Source organism: Pseudonaja textilis, chromosome Z (genome assembly GCF_049901715.1).
Source record: "Pseudonaja textilis isolate UNSWEBS1 chromosome Z, rPseTex1.2, whole genome shotgun sequence".
NCBI lineage: Eukaryota > Metazoa > Chordata > Lepidosauria > Squamata > Elapidae > Pseudonaja > Pseudonaja textilis.
This window is the reverse complement of record NC_142008.1, coordinates 23,398,819-23,423,525: the sequence shown is the minus strand read 5'-3', so window position 1 is coordinate 23,423,525 and position 24,707 is coordinate 23,398,819. Positions and strand designations below refer to the sequence as shown.

General features: G+C 37.4%; 2 protein-coding genes across 6 annotated transcripts in view; one reads left to right on the top strand and one right to left on the bottom strand.

The window, feature by feature from the left end:
- The first annotated feature begins 7,343 nt into the window (after positions 1–7,343).
- C1QL3 (complement C1q like 3) lies at positions 7,344–23,910 on the top strand. 4 transcript variants are annotated; one of them, XR_015740009.1, is made up of 3 exons: positions 7,344–8,231; positions 9,396–9,673; positions 15,097–19,388. XR_015740009.1 is itself a non-coding variant. In XM_087915898.1 (3 exons), the coding sequence occupies exons 1-2, from the start codon at positions 7,644–7,646 to the stop codon at positions 9,609–9,611; spliced, it is 804 nt and encodes a 267-aa protein (XP_087772024.1). In that variant the 5' UTR covers positions 7,551–7,643; the 3' UTR covers positions 9,612–9,657; positions 15,097–15,219. The 4 variants fall into 4 exon arrangements, 2 of the variants coding, with proteins under 2 accessions (XP_026571911.1, XP_087772024.1); XR_015740008.1 differs by lacking the exon at positions 9,396–9,673 and adding an exon at positions 23,294–23,910 and having other exon boundaries at positions 7,551–8,231; positions 15,097–15,449; XM_087915898.1 differs by having other exon boundaries at positions 7,551–8,231; positions 9,396–9,657; positions 15,097–15,219.
- PTER (phosphotriesterase related) overlaps positions 18,065–24,707 on the bottom strand; it is a 52,577-nt gene continuing 45,934 nt past the window's right edge. For both annotated transcript variants that reach the window (XM_026716127.2, XM_087915897.1), the window contains exon 5: positions 18,065–19,692. In XM_026716127.2, the coding sequence (XP_026571912.1) occupies positions 19,482–19,692 (211 nt within the window). In that variant the 3' untranslated portion in view covers positions 18,065–19,481. The remainder of the gene's footprint in view (positions 19,693–24,707) is intronic.

Sequence of the window (24,707 nt, the reverse complement as noted above, 5' to 3'; positions counted from 1 at the left end):
GCTAAAAAAGATCTGGCCACTTTTTGAATCTGAGATTTCCAGGAAATATCTGAGTTGTAAATTATATTTCAAAATAATCTTGAAAGAAATATTGGCAAATCATTTCCAGTCATCAAGAAAATGATACCGATATTGTTTCTCAGAATCATCGATAGTTGAGTCAGATCTGTTGGAGACAAAAAAAAGGCAGGAAAAGAACCCACGACTAGCATATAATTATAAATATGCCATAAAAAAAATCAAAATGTGGTGACATTTTTTTAAGAGGAAACTGAATTAGGACAACAATAGTGCTAGGTTACAAAACACAAAGATAAAAAATGAGGAACTTTGTATCACATTATTGTGATATAATTGGATCAATATGTAAATCATGTTGTTTGCTTTTTATATATAATTTTATTAAGGATTTTAATAGCAATAGCAATAGCACTTAGACTTATATATTGCTTTATAGTGCTTTACAGCCCTCTCAAAGCGGTTTACAGAATCAGCGTAATGCCGCCAACAATCTGCATCCTCATTTTTCCCACCTCGGAAAGAGGGAAGGCTAAGTCAACCTTGAGCCTGGTGGGATTTGATCTGCCAAATTGCAGTAGGAGTAGCTTACAATACTGCACTCTAACCACTGCGCCACCGAGGCTCCTTTTATTTTATTTTATTTTATTTATTCATTTTACAATAGTAAAATCTAATACAAACGAAGTATACAAAGAGTGAAAAAGAAAAAGGAGAAGAAAAAATCAGAAATATAAAGAAAAAAGAAAAGAAAACATGTAAGGATATGATAAGAAAATAAGAATAGTGAAGACAATGAAAAGAATTATATAAAGAAATGACTACTAAACTTCATCCCAAGTGCAAACAATTTTTGTAACTGTTTACCTTCTCTTAGTTTATCACCATGACATCTTTATCATGTATCTCATGCATTATCTATAGACACATCTATAACATATCTTCTTTTGAGTCTCAGTTACAGTAAAAAGTCATTACAAAACGAAGTTTGCAAAACTTAGTATGTTCTTTAAAAGATGCTGACCATGTTGTGAACAAAATGGCTATTATGATTATCTCTCAATACTCAAGCCTTGCCAGGGACAATTGTCATCTGGCCTCCTCGCAGAAAAGCAAGAAAAGATGGGGAATAACAATATTTAGCATTTAAAATATAAAATATTCCACAAAACATAAAAGGACATTTGCACTGTTCCTGATGTTCTTGAAATGCCTAGCATCCTTAGGAAACAAGATCATAGAAGAGGGATTCTGAAAATAAGAACATAGGGAAATATAAAGTTGATTTATCTTGGTCCCTGACAGCATGTTAAACCAAGAAATTATCGTAAAGTTTGACTGATTTCTTTGAATACTGATAATTAGCATGACGAAATTTGAAAGATAAAAGCCTTTTAAAAGGGAAATCACTCCATAGATGTCCAGAACTGATATGCAGGATAAAACATTTCCTAATAAATGAAGTATTTTATCAAAAGCTAAGAGAAAAGATTATAGATATCAAAGAAGGTGAAAGGACTTGTAGACATAAGATCAGAAGGTAATTGTAAAAGGGGCTGCAAAAAGTCTAATATGTATGAAAGAATCAAAATTATATCTGAAGTACTTCTCCCATAAATTGGGATTCCTGCTGTCATCACATAAACTACAGTTACTTTCTATCTATCAGACTAACCTACCTCAGAGAACTGTTTTAAAGATTAAACAGAAGGAAGGAAAGCAACATTGCACTATTTTGGGGTCCGCTTAGGAAAGTATTTTAAAATGTTCATCTCCTTTCCTTATACCAAGTTGTCAAAGTAGAAAAAATAGCTCTTTAACTGTGGGTTAGGGTTAGGATGGGAACAATAGTTATTTTGTTGTTTAAAAGATTTTTAAAATCAAGATGATCACATTCATAGTAGACTACAATCTACTAATCAGATTTCTCAAGAGTTGTCCTAAATGGCAGACACATAGAAAGATATACATGTATATCCATTATTAGAGGCTGAGGAATGAATTGATTCCTTAAAGTGAAATGAAATACACAAACTTCAGAGACAAAATTAACAAAGCTTGATCAAATAAATTGTTTAGGTTTTTAAAATCGTCTTATATATGCAAATCAGTTAATCAGTACAAGTACAGTATATTTGCCTTTAAAATCCAATCCTCATTTTATGAATGGCTGTCAGTTCAGTCCCAATTATCAGTATTTCATTCATTACATTTGCATTACATTTTTGCATTACATTTTATTATCATGTACTTATTTACAATCTTCTTTCACAGATTGTTAAAAGTTATTTAAAAGTTTTATAACATGGTTACTATGATACAAATCTACTTAAAATTGGTGACACTAATTTTTAACTATACAGTATAATTACATTTAGAAATTGCCACATTTTATTTAAATTTCATTAAAGACAAACAAAGCTATACATTTTCTATCAAAATTGCTGCAAATAAGTATTTAATTATTGGCATACAACCATCTCATTTTACCCCCAAAATCTAGTCAATGAATGTTTCCAGTTTTGAGCAAATAGCAGGAGAAAATGTGGCAATTTCTAAATTGTATTGCTTGCATTGCGAACAACACGAGGTAGTGAGGGGACTGGGGGAAAGGGTGGAGGGGGGAATTTGCCCCACATGCTCACGCACCTGGCCTGGCTACTGGGCTGTTTCTTTCCAGTTTTTTTTTCTTCTGCTTTTGGCTGCATCCAAGAAAGAAGCAAGTCTTTCTTTCTCTTCCCCAAACTCTGCCAGAAATGAGTCTTTGGGATCCTGCAAGGCATCCTGCTCCAAGAGGCTGCGCTGGCAAAGACTCATTTCTGGCAGAGTTTGGGAGAGAGAAAGAAAGACTTCTGCTGCTTCTGCTGTTTTCCTTGTATGAAGCCAAAGATCTCTTTCTCTCTCTCCTCCTGAGAACAGAGCTGGAGACAGTATCCTGTGATCCCAAATGAAGAAAGATTGATAGGTAGGAAAATGGGGTGGGGAATTTTCCTGCAGACTTTTTGGGGGATTTTCCTAGGGTCTTTGCTGCTTTCTGCAGAGACCCTGGGAAAACATCAGCAAGCCACTGTCAGTCAAAATTCATATTAGTGGTTTGCGGGATTTAAAATTATGAGTTTGGTGGTCCCTGAAGTCCAAAAGGTTGGCGACCCCTGCCTTAGATGGCAATGGACATATTTTTAAAAAATCACTTTACTTGTGTCCTTTTAGTGGCTGTCTGGACAACTGCACACCTCACTATGGCCCTTATTTGTTTGTTTGATTATTTATTAAATTTGTATGGCCGTCTAGCTCATCTATAGATGACTTGGGGCAGCTTACAACATTAAAATAAGAACCATAGTACTCTACCCCTTTCCACTGTCAGATAACAACAGCTACAGACAAGAAGATATGTGATAATACATCCCAGATTAGAATACATTCTGTATTTTAAGAAGTGTGATCTCACACATAGAGTATATCTGACCTATAGTCAGATTTTCTTACCTTTCAGGGTAATATATTAGTCCAATTTAAGAGATTGTGATTTGTATTCTTTCTAATGCAACAGAATGTTGAAAAGAAATAATATAATGGGGCCAGATTTTCATATCTTTGTTCATCAATAAATTAATTCACAAAAAACTGAGCACAATGAGACAAATTTGGTATGCAATGCATGGAGAAACTCAGAAAAGAAAGACCAGGCTTGAAAATGGTCTGAACTGATCTGGATAGCAAAATGTTTTCCCAAAATGTTCCTCTCCCATCCTTTTGGGAGAGCAGTGGAGCTGTGGAATGGAAGCATGGCATGGCATCCACACTTTTCTTATTATACAGTAGGAAATACAAACATCTTCTACATCAACTGCTGATAAACAGATTGAAAGATTTCAATGAACCACACACACTGCATGCATTTCCTACCTTGGTAATAACAGAATTTGAAAAAAATGGGGCATCTGTCTCAAACCTACAGGAATAGCTTGACTGAGAGCTTCATTGCTAATGGAACTGCTAAAAAAGAGTTGTATGACTTTAAAGAGAGAAAATTTATTGACAGGAGGAAAATCTGTTGTCTGGTAGTTTATCATCATCATCATCATTATCCAGATCATCACTATTTTTAAAATATTAGCTGCATTCACAGCTAAACAATCATTATGAATTATGGCTTAATACAAATCACTCCTATTTGGCTCGTGTCTACAGAGGTTCCCTCTACAGATTGTTCATTATAATTTTTTAACCAGTCATTTTGGCTTCCTAATTAAAGATGGATTTGGAAGTTATTGTTTGTTCTAGCAAAGAGGTGAATAAATCCTGAATTTTGCACTTTGCTTTACATATACTAGGGACGCGGTGGCTCAGTATTAAAATGCTGAGTTTGTCAATCAGAAATGTCAGCAGTTCAGTGGTTTGAATCCTTAGCGCCGTGTAACAGAGTGAGCTCCTGTTACTTGTTCCAGCTTCTGCCAACCTAGCAGTTCAAAAGCATGTAAAAATGCAAGTAGAAAAATAGGAACCATTTTGTTGGGACAGTAACAGTGTTCCCTGCACCTTCGGCATTTTGTTATGCCAGCCACATTCATGGGGATGTCTTTGGACAGCGCTGGCTCTTTGGCTTTGTAACGGACATGAGCACTGTCCCTTAGAGCTGGAAATGGCTAGCACACACGTGTGAGGGGAACCTTTACCTTTTACTTTACGTATACTACCAAATGGGCTTGGGTGGTTTCTTCAGACTGGCAGGTGAAGCAAAGAAGAGACCAGAATTTGCAACAGCCCTAGCACTTAAGGCAGAAATAACAGGGGATAATATTGGCTGAGTTTCTCTATGTTTAACCCGAACAAGTAGGTTATAAACCAGTGTATAGGCACAGACATCTATCAAACTGTCTGAGCCTCATTAAAGTTTCCTAAGGCAACATGGGCATGATGTATATAGGGCCATTCCAACTTTTACAGATTGGTATTACTGTAAAGAAGACAAATAAGAGCTGCAGCAAAATGTGGCAGCACAGTGTAACCAGGGTTAGTCAGACAATTGTCCTGCTTTTTCTGTGTATTCCATTCTTTTCGTCCCCCATCCAATCACCTATTCCGCCTGTCCTTATTAATCTGTCTTCTTTCTGGGAAGCATATCTTATTAGAGTTTCCTTTTTCTATCACTATTTCTTTGCATTTGGGAAACCTTCCCCCATCCCCATTAGAAAGTGCTTCTTTTTAGCTAACCAGAAATCCACAATCGATGGGTATATTCATTTCAGCACATAGAAGGTGGAAGACTTATAACCAACTTTAATATTATGAAAACACCATGTGAATACTATGGAAAACTGAATGCATGTTTGAGATCTGTTATTCCTTTCCTTACAAAGACTAAATGCTTCAAAATGTTTTCCTCTTGGGAGAAACTGATATAGCATTAGTAACATTTCTCTCCCCAATCTTTCTTTCAAGATGTGCCAGTGAGGGGGGGGGCACTGAAGGCCAAGGGATCTGCCAACTGGGCTGTGTGTTTGTGAGATACAGACATCATAAAAGGTTGAACTCTGACAAAAATCAGAACAAGAGAACTGGCAAGAATATTTACAAGTGAAGAAATCAGACCTTTTTCCCTTTTTTTTATCAGCATGCTGTTGAGATAAGGGGTTGGGTCAACCCATTTCTATGGCCTGCATTGGTCACACACTTCTTCATCTTTTGATTCTCTTTAGGAAAAATGCAAGAAGCTGCTGACATTTCTGCTTAAAAGGAAGGATCAATAGATATTTCCTGCTGTCTGCCTCTTTGACCTTATTGTCTTGTGGAAACAAAGAGAGAAAATGGGGAGTTGAAGTGTAAGGAGGTGTGTAAAGAAGAGATTTGTGCAATGCAACAACTTGGACAAGATCACAGCTTCTTAGTCAACACGCACCAGGTGTGATGCTACTGTTTTTTCCCCACTTTCACACTACTTTTGCTTATTTCAGATTCTTACCTTGCTTCTAATTTCTCCCACTCTTTCAAACCATCATCTCCATATTGACAGGCAAATGTCACCCATCATTGAACTGACATGCAATTGAGCCTGAATGTAGAAGCATAATTTACAATCAATTGTTTGTGTGGTTTAAGGTGGCCTTCTTCTGCCTTGCATCTGGAAGAAGCTCAATATACTCCCTGCTCCAGAGATAGGAAGAAATGATGTGGTGATACATGTTTACCATGCCAGGAAAACACACTCAGCTCTACCACCGGGATGGTCTAGAAAGCCTGTTTAAATAAAGAGGAATCCAGGAAGCAACATCTATCATGGCTTCAAAAATTTATTGAATATGGGAAGGGGGGCTGTGATTTCCAGAAAAAAGAGCAAGAAAGCAAGAAATGAGATTTTCTGTGTGCTTTAAATCATGGGTTACTTCAAGAAACAGCAGAGTGTGTGTGTGTCTGTGTGTGTGTGTGTGTGTGTATGCGCACACTGGGTTGTCAGGTGAATTGCAATACACAACCCTAGTATTCAAAGTGATATTTCACATGACAGACAGAGGCCACTGGGGGAACCATTAAATAAGGAGCAGCGTTGACCTTTATATTCAGGATCAAAGTCCTAAGTGGATCTCTCTACTTTCCATGAGCTACTCCAGCAAGAAAACGGCCACATCATTTAGGAACGGGCAAGAGGAAAGCTCCCCATTTCATTGCTCAGTGAGAAGGGATGAACAGGGAGGGGGAGGCAGAGAAAAAGGAGAGGGGAGGAAAACATTTCCCCATACTTGTCAGAGATGCCAAACTCTCGGTGAGTGGGCTGAGCGCAGCAGATGCTGGGATGAGATGCCAAAGCAACTCCTCTTTCCCCTGCGCCTTTGGGTGCTTATAAATTACCCCCGCGCCTTCAGCAGCCTCCTCTTGTCGCGGTAGCGGGCTGCGTGCGCTCGTCGCTGTGTTCCGTTCCAGCGCGCGGGGCTTCCCGACTGGGGACCCTCCAGCAGTATCGGTGAAGGAGCGAGCCGGCAAGGGCTTGAAGAGGAACCTCCGTTTCCTTCCTTCTCCCGGCACGAGTGGAGAGCAGGAATCTCCCAGGCTCCCACGCGCTCTTCTCCCCGCTGCCCTCGGAGATTTGGTGTCGCTGCAGAAGAGTAATAATGAATGAATGAATGAAAGAAAGAAAAAAAAGAAATAAAAGAAGGGAGGGAAGAAAAGAGGGGGGGCGCGACCCGCGCGAGAAGACTGCAAAAGAAGCGACCGGGAGGAGCAGAAGGGAAGTTGATTCGAGCTGGCATAGACGGGAAAAAAAAAGTCGATTGCCAGCCGCAGCATAAAAGTGTGAGCGACTCCACTCAGCCTAACAAGCAGCGGCAGCCACAGGTGCCCCAGACGGAAAGCCAAGCCATCCACGACAGCAGCGCGGAGCAAGGCTCCCGGAGCTTCGGGATCTGGCGAAGGAGATCAGCCCGCGTGCCCCTCCCGGTCGACGGGAGGAAGAGGGCGACAAGGCCCCACGGACGCGGGGAGGCTACCCCGCGGTGATTTCGGCTGGAAGAGGTTCCCGACCCACCATCAAGATTTTGTCCAAAAGCAGGCAAGAGGATCGCCCTGCGCTGAGCCGCCTGGTGGGCAGCAGGCGCCGGCTGATCGCAGCCGGTGCGCTAGGGGTGGTCATGGTGCTTCTGCTGGTCATCCTCATCCCGGTGTTGGTGAGTTCGGCGGGAACATCGGCGCACTACGAAATGCTGGGCACCTGCCGCATGGTCTGCGACCCCTACGGCGGAACCAAGGTTCCCAGCACGGCGGCCACGCCCGATCGCGGCCTCATGCAGTCGCTGCCCACCTTCATCCAAGGGCCCAAGGGTGAGGCCGGACGGCCGGGTAAAGCCGGGCCTCGGGGGCCCCCGGGGGAACCAGGTCCGCCGGGGCCGGTGGGCCCGCCAGGAGACAAAGGCGAGCCCGGGCGCCAGGGTCTACCTGGGCCGGCCGGAGCGCCTGGCCTGAACGCGGCCGGGGCGATTAGCGCCGCCACTTACAGCACGGTGCCCAAGATCGCGTTCTACGCGGGCCTGAAGCGCCAGCACGAGGGTTACGAGGTCCTGAAGTTCGACGACGTCGTCACCAACCTGGGGAACCATTACGACCCGACGACCGGCAAGTTCACCTGTTCCATCCCGGGCATCTACTTCTTCACCTACCACGTGCTCATGCGGGGCGGCGACGGCACCAGCATGTGGGCTGACCTTTGCAAGAATAATCAGGTGGGACCGGGGAGAGCTCCAGGGCGCAGAAATAAGCCCCGGCGGAGCGGGGAGGGTGGGGGGAGAGATTCTAATTTTCTCGCCTAAAGTTCTTCCTGGAGAGGCAAAAATCCAACTACTGTCGCTTGCCCCGCGCGGGGTAGATAGCTGCATTGGTTGGACTTCTGCAGGTTGCATTTACGTCTCGCACAGCAGCTGCCTCTGGCCGACTTCGGCTAGAGAAAGCAGATCAAAAAAAAAAAAAAAACAACGGGGGAAAAAAAAAACCTCTTAACAGACACAGAGTTCGACCTGTAAGTGTTAGGAGACCCTTCAGGAAAATAAAAATAGCTTTGGAAGCTGAAGATCCAGTGAGAACAAAACTAGGTTCCTCTCTGCAGGCACAGGAAGGTACAATCCTTTGTGGATTTTTGCACACTTCCGAAGAGGTGAGTCTTAAAGAGAAAGCCCCAGGATAGATGCTCGCGTGGCTAACAGAGCTATGGCCCTGAGGAAACTGGAAGGTAATTCGGAAGAGGAGGCCCTGTGGGCACTGTAATTGGCAGTATCTTGGTAGGGGTTTAGGCTGGCAAGGGGGGACTTGGGAAGGTGGCGCACTAAAGGACCCAAATCGAGGTTACCTACCAAATCAGACTATGAGGGCAGGCCTTGGTAGCAACTCAGTCCTTCGGTGAAAATGTTAATAAACATTAATTCGGTTGTGGCCTCAGGACAGAAAAAAACAACCCCTCTCCTACCTCGGTTCTAGCTGCTGCTGCTTTTGATTGCTCGGTTCAGAACAGCAGCGTTTTATCAACAAGGCAGCGAATAATTGAGATTTCTTGATTTTTGACTACTAGTTATCTTGGAGGCAGGGATATATTCTTTCTTTTGGGAAATTACAAATACGCACGCACACCTTTTTAAAAATGAAAAAAAAATGTTAAGTTTCACAAATCCTTATTTGGATAGCCGGCTGTTAACGGTGTGTGAGAACACTGCGCAGCTATCGCTAATGGTCGTGTACACGGGAATAATTATACATGGGAATAGGTGTACACGGGAATGGGTCTGGGACTTTAATCGGGCTTCACTGTTTGTGTGTGAATAGCGAAGTAAAGTTTGCTGCTTACTTGCTGCCTACTTGTGACTTGGGCTTCCCCCAACCTTCTGGCTGTCTTCCAGATCTCCAAGAGCGAAAGATGTAGGCAGCTGTATCACATTACGCCCCATTCCCAAAGCAGGGTGTCTGTTGCCCATGCCAGGCATTACGGGGGTGTAGCGTCCGGAGGGCACCGATTGAAGGGCTCCGCCTTGTTGATCCGTGAGTCACCTGGCATTACGCCCAGAGCAAGTGGGCCTAGAAGCGGTTCTTCGCTTTCAGTACGCTCCTTTTTCTGATGGAAGACACCGGCTCTTGGACACCTGGCGTGGAGGGAGTCTTGGGGTGAATGATTTAAATTGTGCGCATTTTAAATTGTTTTCTGAGACGAGCAAGCGGGAAGGGAAAATCTTAGGAGTCTTATTGCGGGGTGGGGCAGACATAGGGAAGGTAGTCTAACCAGGGTTTAAGTAGATGGGGTGTAAGGCGGGACGGGGCGTTGGGCCCTGCCGGGGAGCATTTGCTGTTGCGTGGAAAAATGGGGCAATCTGGAGATGGGCGCGGGAAAGAGTGAGCCAGTGGAAAGGGAAACATCCTTCCCTTGAGGTTGAGCGGGCAAGTGGGCGATCCACCTTCTCATAGGAAGCAGGCGAGGGGAAACCTTAAAGGTCTAGGTGTGGGGCTGTAACTTCAGAAGCATCGCCACATGCAGGAAAAACCGTCTTATATGCACGACAACGGAGAAGTTGCTACAATACCACACAACTATGGAGGGAGAAGGAAACCAGGAGCGCCTGTTTCAACTGGGCCTTCTAGGAGCGCCCTCCTCCTCTTCCTTGCGATAGCGGTTTCACTATCCAAGAAGCCGTCTCTTCCCCAAATCTGCACGAAGCGCGGGCGAAGCTTGGCTAGAAGCCCCGGCTCGTTGGAGGAGGCTTAGGAGGAGAGGAGAAATGGTAGCAAGACAACCCAGCTAGCGAGAGGCAAAAGGCTGCGCTCGGCGGGTCGAGCGGCTTCTTTCAACCGCGCCTCGCTTTTCTTTTCCCAAGGGCCTCCTGGCGCGGCGGCCCAGACTGGAAACAAAGAGCCCTTTATTAGTTCCAAATGCTCCCAGGGGCTTTTATCATTTATCAGAGGGTTGGGGGAGGAAATAGACTTTTTGAGATGAATGTAGTGCAGCAGACGTCAAATCTCTCCCCTTCAAAGGCCAGTTTCTGGTAGAACTCCCTTGCGCCCAGGATTCACTCCACTCACACCTGAGCGTTTTCGAAGGAGTCTCCGGCAAACCTATGTATATCAGGCACGAAAAAATTGGGTGAAGAAGGGAAGCGACCCGTGTGTGTATATGGGGATGGGTGGGTGGATGTTCTACCAGCGTTTAGGCTTCAGCGCACTTTGGGGAGTTTTTAGGCTAAGGGACCAGTAAGCGCAAAAGAAATGGAAAAGACAAAAATGAAATGAAAGTCTGGAGAAACTTGGGAAGTTGAGAGAATTATTCCCAGTTTTATAAGCATAAAATTAACTCAACATTTTAGAATACCATAATGCAATATCTGTACATGCTTATTGAACCATAGTTCCCTTTGGGATTGCAAATAAGTGCACTGAGAATTGGCATTTATAAGTTTAGTTCTAACTTACTGACTATACTAGATTTGAAATAGACATAGTGATATCAATGCTAAAATATAATTAAACAGGCCCAATTATTTTAAATGGACAATCTCCATTTGATTTATTGAATCTTTTGGTCTTATTTTGTCAGAGTTTTGTTAGAAATCAGGTTTTGTGCTGTGTTCTTTAGACTTTCTAAAGAAGGTATAATTGTTCTGCTTTCCCAAAGTTTTTGGTAAAAGTCAAAGCAGAACTCCTCTCCTGATACTAAAGATCATGAAAAGTTCATAAAATGGAACCTAGTAATCATAAATTTTAATCATACTATGGTTGTGTTACCTCTATATATCTTACTTACATGGACAATAATGATTGCATATAACTTTATAGATGTCATCTATATGCTAATTGTTTGTATTCATTAATGTCTGTGTAAGCGTGATTGATAATTATATGCTAAGAAAAAAAACAGTATTCATGCCTAGATGGATTTGTTCCCACAAAAATGCAATGGTTTATGATGAAAATGAACTTGAAAAGTGAATGTCCAAATAATTACTTGAAAGTCAAAGTAAAATTATAAGTTGATGACATAATGCCAACTTGTAACACTTGTCTTAATCTACTGAATATGCTGATTTCACAATCCTTATCAGGAAATACTACAGAGTTTTACACTTAAGAGTTCAGGTAAGCAAACTGTGTGAACTGTTGTACTGAAAACAAATGGCTATTTTCTCTCTTATCGCCATTTCTAGATTAAGAGAAACCAGAAATAATTCATATTTGCTTTTTGTTTATGCATTTGTGTTAAAATTATAGCTAGAACAGAGAGTGATTTTCCTGCATTTAACCTGTATCTTGCAAAAACTCAAATATGGAAATTGGAAGGTACCCTTTTCCTGAAAAGAAGAATAATGAAATAGGAAATTACTGAAGGTTTTTTTTTTTTTGCAGAATACCAATGTACTATGCCCAGAGGAGCACTTTTTAATCACCTCAATTTTGGATTGACTGCATATTACAGATGGGGTCATCAGAGGATGATAAATTAATCATACATGGCTTTTAACCTTGTGTATATAGCTTGAGTAATACATGAAAAATAAAATTATGGAAGTATACACATAATAATAAAATAAAATAAAGTCTCACTGAAAAATACCATATATTGGTTTACATTAATTATAATGGTTAATGTACAGTTCTCACATTTATATCAGATTACAAAGAAAACTTTTTTCTATTTAAAATTTGACCAAAATAAAAATAAAACAAAATCTAGTGCATGGCATATTGTATGAAAACAAATGTTCATATTAGCTTGAAAATAGACTAAGTCTATAGCTCCAGACATTTATAAATTAATTCAGTCACCAAACAAACACGCAAATATTGATCTTGCTAGTACTGAATTCAGTTCATATTTATGCAGGCATAAGCAATCCTTAAACCATTTTTTTTAATATTAGTGACTAGCTGTAATCCATTGATATTCTAAGGGCAATGATTTGATCTTATAGCATTGATAGCTAATGAACTGTAAAAATTGAATTTTCTTTAGAAATTATTGGTAGGGTGGACAGATTATCTTTTTAAGAGGTCAAAGTGTTATAGATTGCATAGCAAGGAGAAAAATATCAGTCCTGAATTATATGTGACTTGTAAAGAAGAAAATATTTAAGAGAAACATATTGAATATTTAAAGGTTCCCACATAGCTTATTGCTTTCCTTAATAGTTAGCATAAATATAGAACTGCTGAGACAACAACATAATTAGTTTGTTTGCAGTTTGACTGTCCCTGTATACCTTTATAGCCCAATGAGGTGAGCAGTCATGAACTTATGTAATGTACACCACATTGTTTTAATTTGGAGATGCCTTTAACATGTACAGCAATACAGCTTGGAATATTCTTCTGGGGCTGTCCTTATAGGTTTTAAAAAGAGATTATGCTGTCTACCCACAACAACAAAACAAAAGAGAAAAAGCTATAAAGATAGTACACAGTATGGGATTCAGGTTAATGCAGATGCAAGGCCCAGTAGCTAAATAGAAAGCTATTGCATTGTTTGGACTGTTTTTTCTCAGTTCTCTTATTATAGTATCTATTCTATGATAGTAGATAGTGTACAGTAAGTAATACTATGCATTTCTGAGATATCTGTCCATTTTCTCATAATGTATAAAGCTAAAATATTTAATGCTAAAGGTAGAGTTTATGTCACATGATAAAAGCAGCAATATTATCAGCTGTAATATCAAGCATTATGCAATTCCAACATATATTTAGATGAAGCACATGGAGTTTGAATATAATTTAAATACTTAAACCTAATGAAATGTAAGCACTATTTCACCTCACGTTGCAATAATCATTCACATACACCAAAAGGTATCATCTTCCTCTTTATTATTAAGAATTATTACCTCAGAAAAAGCATAGATCCAAAGGATGTGCATTTCAAGCATTGATATTGTAAGGTTCTCAGCCATTCTCAGCTTCTTCATTTTTAGGAAATATCCCTTGTGATATTTATTGATTGAAAAGTAGTCAAGACAGATCACCTCAATAAATAGTAAATTATTTCTGAAGCAATGAATCAAAAATTGTATTGCTTGGATATTACTTTACATTATGGCAGCTTAATTGGAACATATTCAAGGTAATTGCAAATCTTATAAGCCGCCTTGAAGCATGCAACGCAGAAGAGTTTTTTTTTCTCCTGCTTCTGTGATTTCTAAGCTTTCTAATCCACTGTGTGCTCTTGCATGGTAGAAACTCATACATTGTAAAGATTTCTGTACTAACATGGGGATACATATAAACATTTAATTTGAAAACCTATCATTTATACTTCTGAAAGGCATGTATTGGCATTTTTGACATATTGTCCTTCTTCCAATTCCAAAAATATCCACAAGAGTGTATATCAGGTTTTGAACTATTTTTTTTAGTTCAGACACCCAAAACCATTAATCACAGATCTATTAAAGAATAGGATAAAACCATAAATACACTGCAAAAATGATAATCGAAGGTTAAAATAGTTATTTGTGCATCTAAAGTACATATAAACAATCTGCTGTAATTCTTGTTTGGTTATATGCTGAGCTGATATCAGAAGTATTAGCAGCTTCAAAGATCTTATTTGTTAAGTATAGTTAATGCAATATGATTTATATTTTAAAACAAACCTTGAGTTTAAAGGCTTTAATAATTGTATATGACTAGAATCTAAAGCCTATACAATATTTATTTCAAGATTAATTTACTGAAAATCTTTTAATATTAAAAATAGTGATAGTTGCTTTGTGATTTTAACATTCATTGCTTTTTCAGATGATCCATATTTCAATTTGATCTTTTTTTTATTGAAGAGCATTAAAAGTTTTTTGACTCAGATCTAAAAGCATCCAAAGCAATCCAAAGCTGATTGTCTTCACACTTCTATAATCTTGCATGCTTTGTTTTATCCACAAGGCCTGATTTGGATATAGAACTGATAGGAATCATATACAGTATCATATTGATACAACTCTAGTTTTATCAGGTGAAAAAAATCAGTCAGATTATTTCTAGTGAAATAATGTAATAATGAAACAGCTTTGCATTATAATTTTCCATATCATATGATATCATTATTTCAAGAACCATATATTACACATCATTTGGAACTTCCATGAAAAATCCAATGAAACTTGTAAAAGTGTTGAGTTTGCAAAACCCAAATATATTTAAAGAATGTCAGATTGGGAAAAGAGATTAAAATTGGCAGTTCACTAAAATAGCTGGTTAGAGATTTGGAGTAATTATTTTGAATCCAGCTCATTGTTACAACTCACACTTCTCAGCAGGTCATATGAAACTAAATGGGGTAATGTCCATGCAGAACATAGTTTATGAGTTTAAAAGGATTTCAGATATGTTAATTACTTCTGTTTAGGGATAGAACCTGCAATATTCAGATAAAAAATTATTTGTTGGTTATTGTACTAGGCGTTACTACAGTTAAAACTGACTCATTTGTGAAATGTTGACTGCAGTAGTAAAGGGAAAAAATACCAAAAATATACGTTGGAACTTGTAAGTGAACATACAGTTTCATTCCTGAGTGTTGACAAGTACTAAAATTATGAACAGTCTTTTTTTCTGTATTTTATATAGGTGCGAGCTAGTGCCATTGCACAAGATGCAGATCAAAACTATGATTATGCCAGCAACAGCGTGGTCCTACATTTGGAACCGGGAGATGAAGTCTATATAAAATTAGATGGTGGAAAAGCACATGGAGGAAACAACAACAAATACAGCACATTTTCTGGATTTATAATTTATGCTGACTGATATTAAATACAAAATAATTGACCTAATGATCAATTCTCTTGGCAAAATAAAAGGATCAAGAAATTCCAAGGGATATTGGTCGTAGACTCTCAAGGAGTGAAGCCAAATGCTACCTAACCCATATCTGTACAACCCAGAGAAAGATGTTTAAAAAAATAGAACAAGTGTAAGAGGTGTGTGATCTACTATCACCAAAGCAAAATAGTCCTTGTTGTTAATGTTCATGTGAATGAAGTTCTATATAAATCACAATTTTTTATAGAGAGAAAGAAAAAAAAAACACCAAATTATTTCTTCAGCATATGTAATATCCTTGGTGTGCTATGATTTCATGCTGCTTTTCTTCATCCATCAGCTTTGGTGCTTCTGACTTATCTGCTAACTATGAGCCAATTCTGAGTATCTGGTTAGGAATGTTTTTTTGATGAAAGGAAGCTGTAAAGGGAAATTCTGCTGTTCCTTCCAAGGGATATATTTGCCTAATGTTTTGGTTCCTTGGCTATCTAGAAATAGGAAACAGGGCTCCTTCAAAGCTTAGCTCTATTGTTGTTGCACTTAGATGAAAATACAACTACAGCACAATTGTCTCATTTTCTGTTATTGCTTCAATATTATGCAAGTGTTAATATTATATAATTCCTTACAGGCATATCCCACCCCCTAGAACCAGGAGGATTGTCCCATTTAGTTGAACAGAGTAAGAACAGTCCACAAATATGAACATGAAGTCATTGGGCAGATTTCTGTATGCAAAGCAAGAGACAGAAACAATAATAAAACAATTGCATTCCGTGAAAACAAAATATGAAATTAAAAATGGCATATATTCTGGGGTTAGGAGTGTTGGCAGTATTATTTCTAATATTTTATTAAGAATATGATATATTCTGGGGCTAGGAGTGTTGGCAGTATTATTTCTAATATTTATTAAGAATATGATTACTCTTTATAAGAAATTAAAAGGGATAGGATTTATGATGTAGATACCAAGGAGCAGCAGTTTGGCACGAGTTAAATGTTGAATCATTATGTTGGGCAGCATCATAGTTACAACAGTGTGAAAAAAATTTCAGTTTTTCTAGCTGCATCTTGTCAATTCCTAAGAATTTAATAGCTTTCTTCAACACTTTTAAGTTCGCTCTTTTCTACAAATCTCATCCTGCATGCCATTTACAATTCAATTTACAATTACAGTCGTATGCAAACTTCATCCCAGTGGTGGAGCAGTGACATAATATAGGTAGTTATGGATAGAACTGATTAGATGGGCTTTTAAAATCTAATTTGCGCAGGCTAATTCGGTACAGTTTAGCACTTCAGGAAGCATCCCACCTACAGTTAGCTAGATAAACGGGGGGGCAGCAGCTTGCGGCACAATCCTATGCAAATCTGCTCAGAAGTAAATTGCTTTAACAGTAGTTCATACGTAGTATTTTGTTGTTCTGTTGTATCAAAAGAAATACCACACAAACTCCATGATGCTATCAAGTATCTTTGGGAGTGACCTGAAGATTTGTCAGGTGTTATAATAGTTTATAATGATCTTATAATAATAATCTTGCTCCCAATCTGTGTTAATACTATATAATACATTTCATAAAGTAAGGTCATCTAAAAAATGAATCTCCAGCAAATAATCCAGTACGTTTCTAATTATTTTCTTTTGTTTAATTTAAATGTTAAGATTTTATATATTAAAAACATTGTCTATAATTAGGCTCTGAACTCAGTTATGAGACTTCTAGACTTGTTTACTGACTTAATCACAATTTAACCCCAGTGATTCAAATAGGACTTACTTCTGAGTATTTATGTACAGGAGTGCATATTTTAAGATGCTAAACTTGTACATGTGATGTTTCGTTATCAATCCAATGCAAACAGGTATTCAGAGAATATGAAATACGATGTGTAAAATATGTGTAAAGAGATTTTCAAATATGGTACATTTAAGCCTATTTTTGTGGAATGAACTCAATGAGCTATTTCAGTTATATTCCATAAACAATTTTCCATATATTTAATGATTTTATATAGGATATTATTTGAAAAAGTCAAAAATTGAGTCCTCTATCCATGCAATTTTCTTCAGCAAGAGCATGACAGTCATGCCTTCTTCTCAGATACTTGAAGAGATGAAAAGAAGGACTAGGAATGACATGATAGCAGTGTTTCAATATTTGAGGAGCTGCCACAAGAGTGAGGGGATCAATTTATTCTCCAAATTACCTGATAAGCAATAGATGGAAACTAATCAGGCAGAGAAACAACCTAGATCTAAAGAGAAATTTCCTGAATTTCTCGTAGAAATTCCGAACAATTAATCACTGAATGAGTTGCCTCCAGAAACCATGGCTGCTCCAACACTGGAGATTTTAAAGAAAAGATTGAATAAACATTTTTCTGAAATGGTATAGGGTTTCCTGTCATTGGACTAGAAGACCTCCAAGGTCCCTTCAAACTCTTGTTACTCTGTTTTCAGCAGCCCTGGAATTCCTTATTAATCTCCTATTGAAGTGCTAAATAATAATTCTTAGTTTTGAAACCCAGACAAAGTCTGCCCAGATGCTGCTGTGACTAAATAAATAGGCTCTATAAATCTGTTTATGAAGATACTTTAAATCAATCTTGATTCCTGGTAACTATACAGACAAGTCATTGCTATTTTATTGGCAGTATGTTTTGGAAGTGGCTTTTCATTTCCTTCTCACTAGGTCTGAGAGATGGCTTGGCCCAAGGTCACCCAATTGGTTTTGTATCTAAGACAAGACGAGAACTCACGGTCTCCGATTTCTAGTCTGGCACCTTTATTTGCTATACCAAACTGGCTTTTGAGCACCTTAAAGTAAATTCCTGATATGTTTGTTATATCTATTCTTCAATGCACTTTCAAGAAAGTAATTTTTGCCAAAATCAATTTAAAAATCTGTCCTATTAATATATTTAGGATCACCACATCAAGAACATCTCCAGTGAAATGGAATTTATTTATGTACAATCCAATATATTCCATATATATTTTCAGAAGTTAGTTTGAATTCACTCTTCTTTTTCTTCATAACCATACATTTAAACTTGCAATCCTATGTATTTGTTTGTGCAACTTAGCATCTCTTAACTTCACTTGAATATTAGATTTTGATTCCTACAACCTATCTCCCTTCCTTTTCTCTCCCTCCCGTCCTCTCTGATCCTGGTGATTACCTGGCAAATTCCTATTTACTTGGCAAAACTCCCTTAAAAGGGCCAAATGTCATTATTCACACTATGTTGCATTAAAAGAATTTCATAACATATCAATAGATCTTGAAAGATTACTTTGATAATCCTATTGAAATTTTCTTGATAATGTCATTGATACAGACATTATTTACTTTTCAGTTTGCCATACCAAGAACTGCTTCCAAAAAAACCCCCAAAAGACCCCCATGAAAATAATTCTGACATTCAGTTCTGAATCTCATAACTTCACTTAGTTGGAGAAGATATGCAATTCAAACATACTCACAGCAAAACAGGAAGATTATATCCAAATTGTCAATATTTCAAGCCATAGAAGAATTATGTTTCAGAAAAGTAGGTGGAACTATGCAGAGAGGCTGCTTTTCAGGAAAGCAAAAGTATCAACTGCACCTTGAAATGCAATGCTGAGTGTTGCATTTTGCAAATGGAAAGGCCGAACTCACATTTTAAGTTTTTTATATACGTGCTTTGCTCAAATGAATCTCTAAATAGGCATGTACAGTATAACATGAGGCAAGGAAGCATTTATTGCTGGATATACAATGCATTTCATGTTAGGATAACACTTTGTAGTAGTTTTATCAAGGATTTTACACACAACACAATGGCATTTACATTCAGTTGTGACTTAGATCATGACTGTCCCTCATTCTGATTAATTCAAATGGATGTTTTCCATCCAATTAATTCCATACAAGGCCATTAAAAAGTAATTTTGATTCATTCACATGGTACGCTCTATCTTCATATTAACATTTCATTAAACACATTTCCCCCCAGAAATACATCTATTTTGAAGTTGTTTTACATTGCAATCATACAATCAAAAAGTTGGGGTTCAGGCATTACAAATCTTATTTTCTTATTCTGTACTCCAAAAATACAATTATATTTTTCTCAATCCAAGAAGAATTTCAATTCTTTTTTTTACATTCACTGAAAGAAACAGAACCACAGTTTTCTTATTTAAAAGTTAGCCACTGTTTGGGATTTTCTAGCAATAACTTATCAATTTTATTTTGAGATATTCTTCTCATGAGCATTTTCGGAACAATATTTTCAAGAATATGAGAATAGCCATGGCCACCATATTTCTTTAGTCTATGTTTTGTGTGAATATCATGAGCAATCACAATTTTGTCATCATAACCTTCTTCAATCAATGTTCGAACTCTGCAAAAAAAGAAAACATTGAATAAATGCTTCAAATTCAAAAGAAATAATCTCTGGCAATAGATTTCAACAATATTTTTTACTGAAATCACTTATTCTCCTATACTGAAAAGCAGTTGGACCAGCTTTATACATAGAAAATTTGTGAATTCTGGGATGGTCATGAATTACTATTGTTCTGTTAATAAACACTATATATAACCCTTCTCACTTCAGTGATACCATAGCAGAAAAAACTGGACAACTCTGTGGTTCAATTAATGCTATATATAAGTTGAGAACTCTGACTTATTTATCTATTATTAAGCTGGAATAAATGCATACTTGGCTTAGGAGTCTTCCATCTTAGAGAAGCAAGCAGATTTACTGCTTCAGGCAGAAAGGTAAGCAAATCATGCATTCTTGCTAGCAGGATGAGCTGAATAAAATATCAACACCTGTTTATTTATGGTTAAGTCAGATTTCCAAGAATTCTGGGTTGTGTGAATGGCTATAGAGTGGAAAACCTCCAAAGTTTTTGTTTCCTAAATATTAAGTTGGTGAATTGAATATTTATAAGTATTCTACTTGCATATGAATTACAAAGTACAGGTAGACTTTGACTTATAACTGTTCATTTAGTGATTGTTTCAAGTTATGGCACTAAAAAAATGACTTTTGACAACTTTTCATATGACCATTGCAGCATTCCCATAGTCATGTGATCAAAATTTGCATGGATTTATGATGGTTGCAGCATCCTCGGGTCATGTGATCTACTTTTCGTGACCTTCTGAAAAGCAAAATCAATGGAGAAGTCAGGTTCCTTTAACAATTGTGTTACCTACTGAATAGCTGCAAAGATTCATTCAACAATTATGGCAAGAACAATCAAAAAATGGAGAAAAGGTCACTTAAAAACATCTCATTTAGAAACCGAAATTTGGGGCTCAATTATGGTCATAAGTTTAAGACCACCTGTATTTTTTCAAATGAGACCACTTCTTTGAAGGAAATTAAATTTAGTTGGACTGAATATCTAGACTAAACTAAGTGACATACTGATGAAGCCCAACAGTTGAATGGGAAGAGATATCTGGTCTAATTGGCAAGATAAATTAATAAAATAAATTTAACAAATATGCCACACATACATGTACTGTCTCAAGTCTATAGTATCAAGAGCTTGGCCTTCAGTCATACAATTTTTATTGTGCATTAACATACCCCTTTGAACTTTCTGGTGCATGAGGATGGTACATGACCAATTTATTTAAAAACAGCTTGTGTCAGATATCCCACATAGCCATACAACAATGAACACCACAGATGCATGAACAGCCATTATGAGAAATATTGTTTCCTATAGTTCTGAATAAGAGGTCAAGGTCAGTTGAGGAGTCTGATTAACAAAAATGTTCAATAATGATTTGTGTTTTTCTTTTTTAAATCAGTGCACTTGGGAGTATCTTTTCCCTACAAACACAGTATGAAAGTAATTTAACCAAATACATACTGGAATGTTTACATGGTTCAGTAATTGGAACATGACCAATTTTCTGCACTGAAATCATTGAACTTCAGATAATTGGATGGATTTGTAATAGCCAGCGCCTCATTAGAAGAAACCTCATGATCACAGTGAGATAAATGAAGTCAGACTATTTGACTTCAAGCAATGGGAGTTGTCCATCTTGCTTACTGAAGGATACAACTGAGATCTATGCAACCATTAAAACCAGAAGAGAGCTATGAAACATTACAAATACTTATATAGTATTACAGAAAGTAATATTTTATCCTTTGTCGAACTTCCTTGGATAACTCAAATAATTAAAGCAATCTGGTTCTAATGACTATATGTTGAAGGAGAAATAAATTTCTCTCCATGTAATTTCTCACCATAGCAGAATTATTTCATTCTTCAATAACATTTGTAAAACTACAGAGGAACAAATCTATGCTCTATCAAGACACATCTTTAAATGATTTCCATGCAAATTAAATGGCCCTCTCCCACCTCATTTTCAAATTAGCAAAGCTGATTGGGAATTGCATTGGAAAAAAAGTTCTTCTCCAATTTTATAGACACATAGATCGATTAGTACAACTATGGGAAGGCCAACTGAAACAATATTTGTTGTAGTATCTGCTTCAACAAATAACTGAAATCCCCCAAAGCCACTCAAAAATAGTTGTAGCATAAATAAGTGTATAAAAGTCATTTTGCCTCCTTATATTGTCTTTGGCCACCCTCAGTGAAGACCATTCTGGTAAGGCTAGGCTGATAATCATTGGCTCAAAAGTAATTCAGAGCTTTGGCTGCTGAAGGTAAAATTGCTATACTGACTAATGACTTTTCTATCAAATAAACTGAAAGTAAGTAGCAGATAATGTAAGAATGATTTCATGTTCATCAATCATAGGATAAGCTGACAAGAAACAGAAACATAGACTATGCTCTCTATTTACCTATTTTAATTCCCTTAAGAAAAAGCAAAATATTATTAACCTGATAGATTTTATATGCCCAGCTACCTGGTTAAACCAATTGTCCCAGAACTAAGAAATCTACTTGTTCAACAACTTACATTTTGGCATTTGTTAAAGTACATAAAATATGGTATATACCAGGGGTCTCCAACCTTGGCTACTTTAAGACTTGTGGACTTCAAGACTTGTGGACTTCTTCTGGGAGTTGAAGTCCACAAATCTTAAAGTTGCCAAGGTTGGAGTCCTCAGGTATATACTACATATCCCTCTTAAAAGTTGAATTTTTTGAGATGTAAAAAAAAATCAGATTAAGATAAATCACTTCAGAATTTTTCATCTTTAATATAACATATAAGTTTTACAATTAAATTGAAAAACAAACTAAAATATTTTAGAGGATAGGATAGGATAGAATAGAATTAGAGGAGAAATAACAAAAAAACCATACAATAATATGGTTATGTAAGTGTTCCCATCATTAAGCTTTGGTGAAGTATCTTTTGATTTTAATACAACATTCAGTCTTTTGCGGTAGGAGCCTATCAGCATAGCACATCTTCCCTTAGGAATCTTTGCTCATTCTTCCTTGCAAAAAGAAGTCCAAATCTGTCAGATTGTGAGGGTATCTTCTCTTTAGGTTATCCTACAGACTTTCAATTGGATTCAGGTCTGGGCTCTGGCTGGGCCATTCCAAAACTTACGTCTTCTTCTGATGAATCCATTCTTTTGTTGATTTGGAGGTATGCTTTGGGTCACTGTCATGTTGAAAGGCAAAATTCCTAATCATCTTCAGTATTATAGCAGAGTCCTGAAGGTTTTGTGCCAAATTGACTCATATTTAGAACTGTTCATGATTTCCTACACCTTGACAAAAGCCCCAATTCCAGCTGACGAAAAACAGCCACAAAACATACTGCTGCCACTGCTGTTTTATTGTGGGTGTGGTCTACTTTTGATGATTTGCAGTGCTCTTTTGTGCCAATCCGACTTATGGAATAATGGCCTGAAAGTTCAACCTTGGTCTTATCACCATAATACATTTTCCCACATGAATTTGTCAGACTTGATGTAGGTTTTTACAAAAAATTTACAATGATTTTCTTTGCCTTCTTGCCTCCTTATTCCACAGCCCAGATATATGAAGATATATGAAGAATGCGAGACGTTGTTGTCACATGTGGTACACAATCAGTACTTACTAAAAATTCTTGCAGCTCCTTCTCAGTTGCTGTAGGCCTCCTGGCAGCTTCTTGGACCAATTTTCTTTTTGTTTTTCTATGAATTTTGGAGGAAAATCCAGTTCTTTGTAATGTCACTGTTGTGCCATATTTTCTCCACTTGTTGATGACTGTTTGGTATATCCAATGCCTTGGAAAATTTTGGTGCCCTTAACTTGACTGATACTTTTCAACAATGAGATCGCTTTGATGCTTTGTAAGCTCCGTAATGACCATGGCTTTTGTAGTAACTGAGTAACTGTCAGAAAAATCCAACTAGCACACCAAACTTAATATGGGCTTTATCAGTGTCACTTTAATTGATGGCAGGTGTGTACTGACTACTATTTAACATTAATTTGAATATGACTGGTTAATTCTGAATACAATCACATCCCTACTTACAAGAGGGTGCACACTTATGCAACTATGTTATTATGTGTTTTTATTGTTATCTCCCCCTAAAATATTTCAGTTTGTTTCAACTGAACTGTATAGCTTATATGTTATATTAAAGGTGGAAAAAATTCTGAAGTGTTTTATATTTGTCTGATTTTTTTACATCTCAAAAACTTGGCATTTTAACAGGGTTGTAGACTTTTTATGTACACTATACATTTACTGAGACCTTCTTTTTTATGCCCTATGTTTTCTTTTTCTTTTTTTTTACAATTATTTACCTTTATTTCCTGCACATTGTAAAACATGGATCATTTTATCTTAACAGAACAGTGCATAAAAATGTTCTCTTTTGAGTAGGGAGATGCAGTTTTCTGCTATGGCATCCAATGAAAATATAAAACTCTTGTACAATCTGTACTCTTTTGAGTATAACACTAGATATTCCATTTACTTAGGCACTCATGCTTCCTTTTCCTCAAGTGTTATGACTTAACTATAACTGATACTAACTACAGTTTCTATTATGAGTAGATGATGAGGATGGTTTGTGAACTAAACTAAGAAGGAAACTGCCTAGCATTAACATCTAAGCAACAAGTGAAATTAGATGTTCCAATATGAATGATGCCAATTTTCTAAACAAATGATATAAAGGGCTGAGAAGGAAGGGCTTTTGCTAGATTTCCCCTAATAGCTGTTGGGCCGAGGAGATCTTCGACCTTTAGAAAGAATAATCTCTTTCTGCCTCTTGATTAAGAATGTCTACCAAAAAGAAACTTTCATATAAGAATGCTATCCAACTTCTCTCTGAACGATGACTAGAAAAGAACTGGACTGATAAGATTGCTTTTTCTTTAAACCAGTTTTGCATGTGTTCAATCATAAATCTGTTCTGTCCCATGTTTACATTAATTTTTCATAGTA

Bases quoted from the DNA above. Each gene is read 5' to 3' on its own strand.
- C1QL3 (XM_087915898.1), top strand. From the start codon at position 7,644: ATGGTGCTTCTGCTGGTCATCCTCATCCCGGTGTTGGTGAGTTCGGCG. The intron at 8,232-9,395 runs GTGGGACCGGGG...GCTGTCTTCCAG, and splicing joins ACCTTTGCAAGAATAATCAG to ATCTCCAAGAGCGAAAGATG.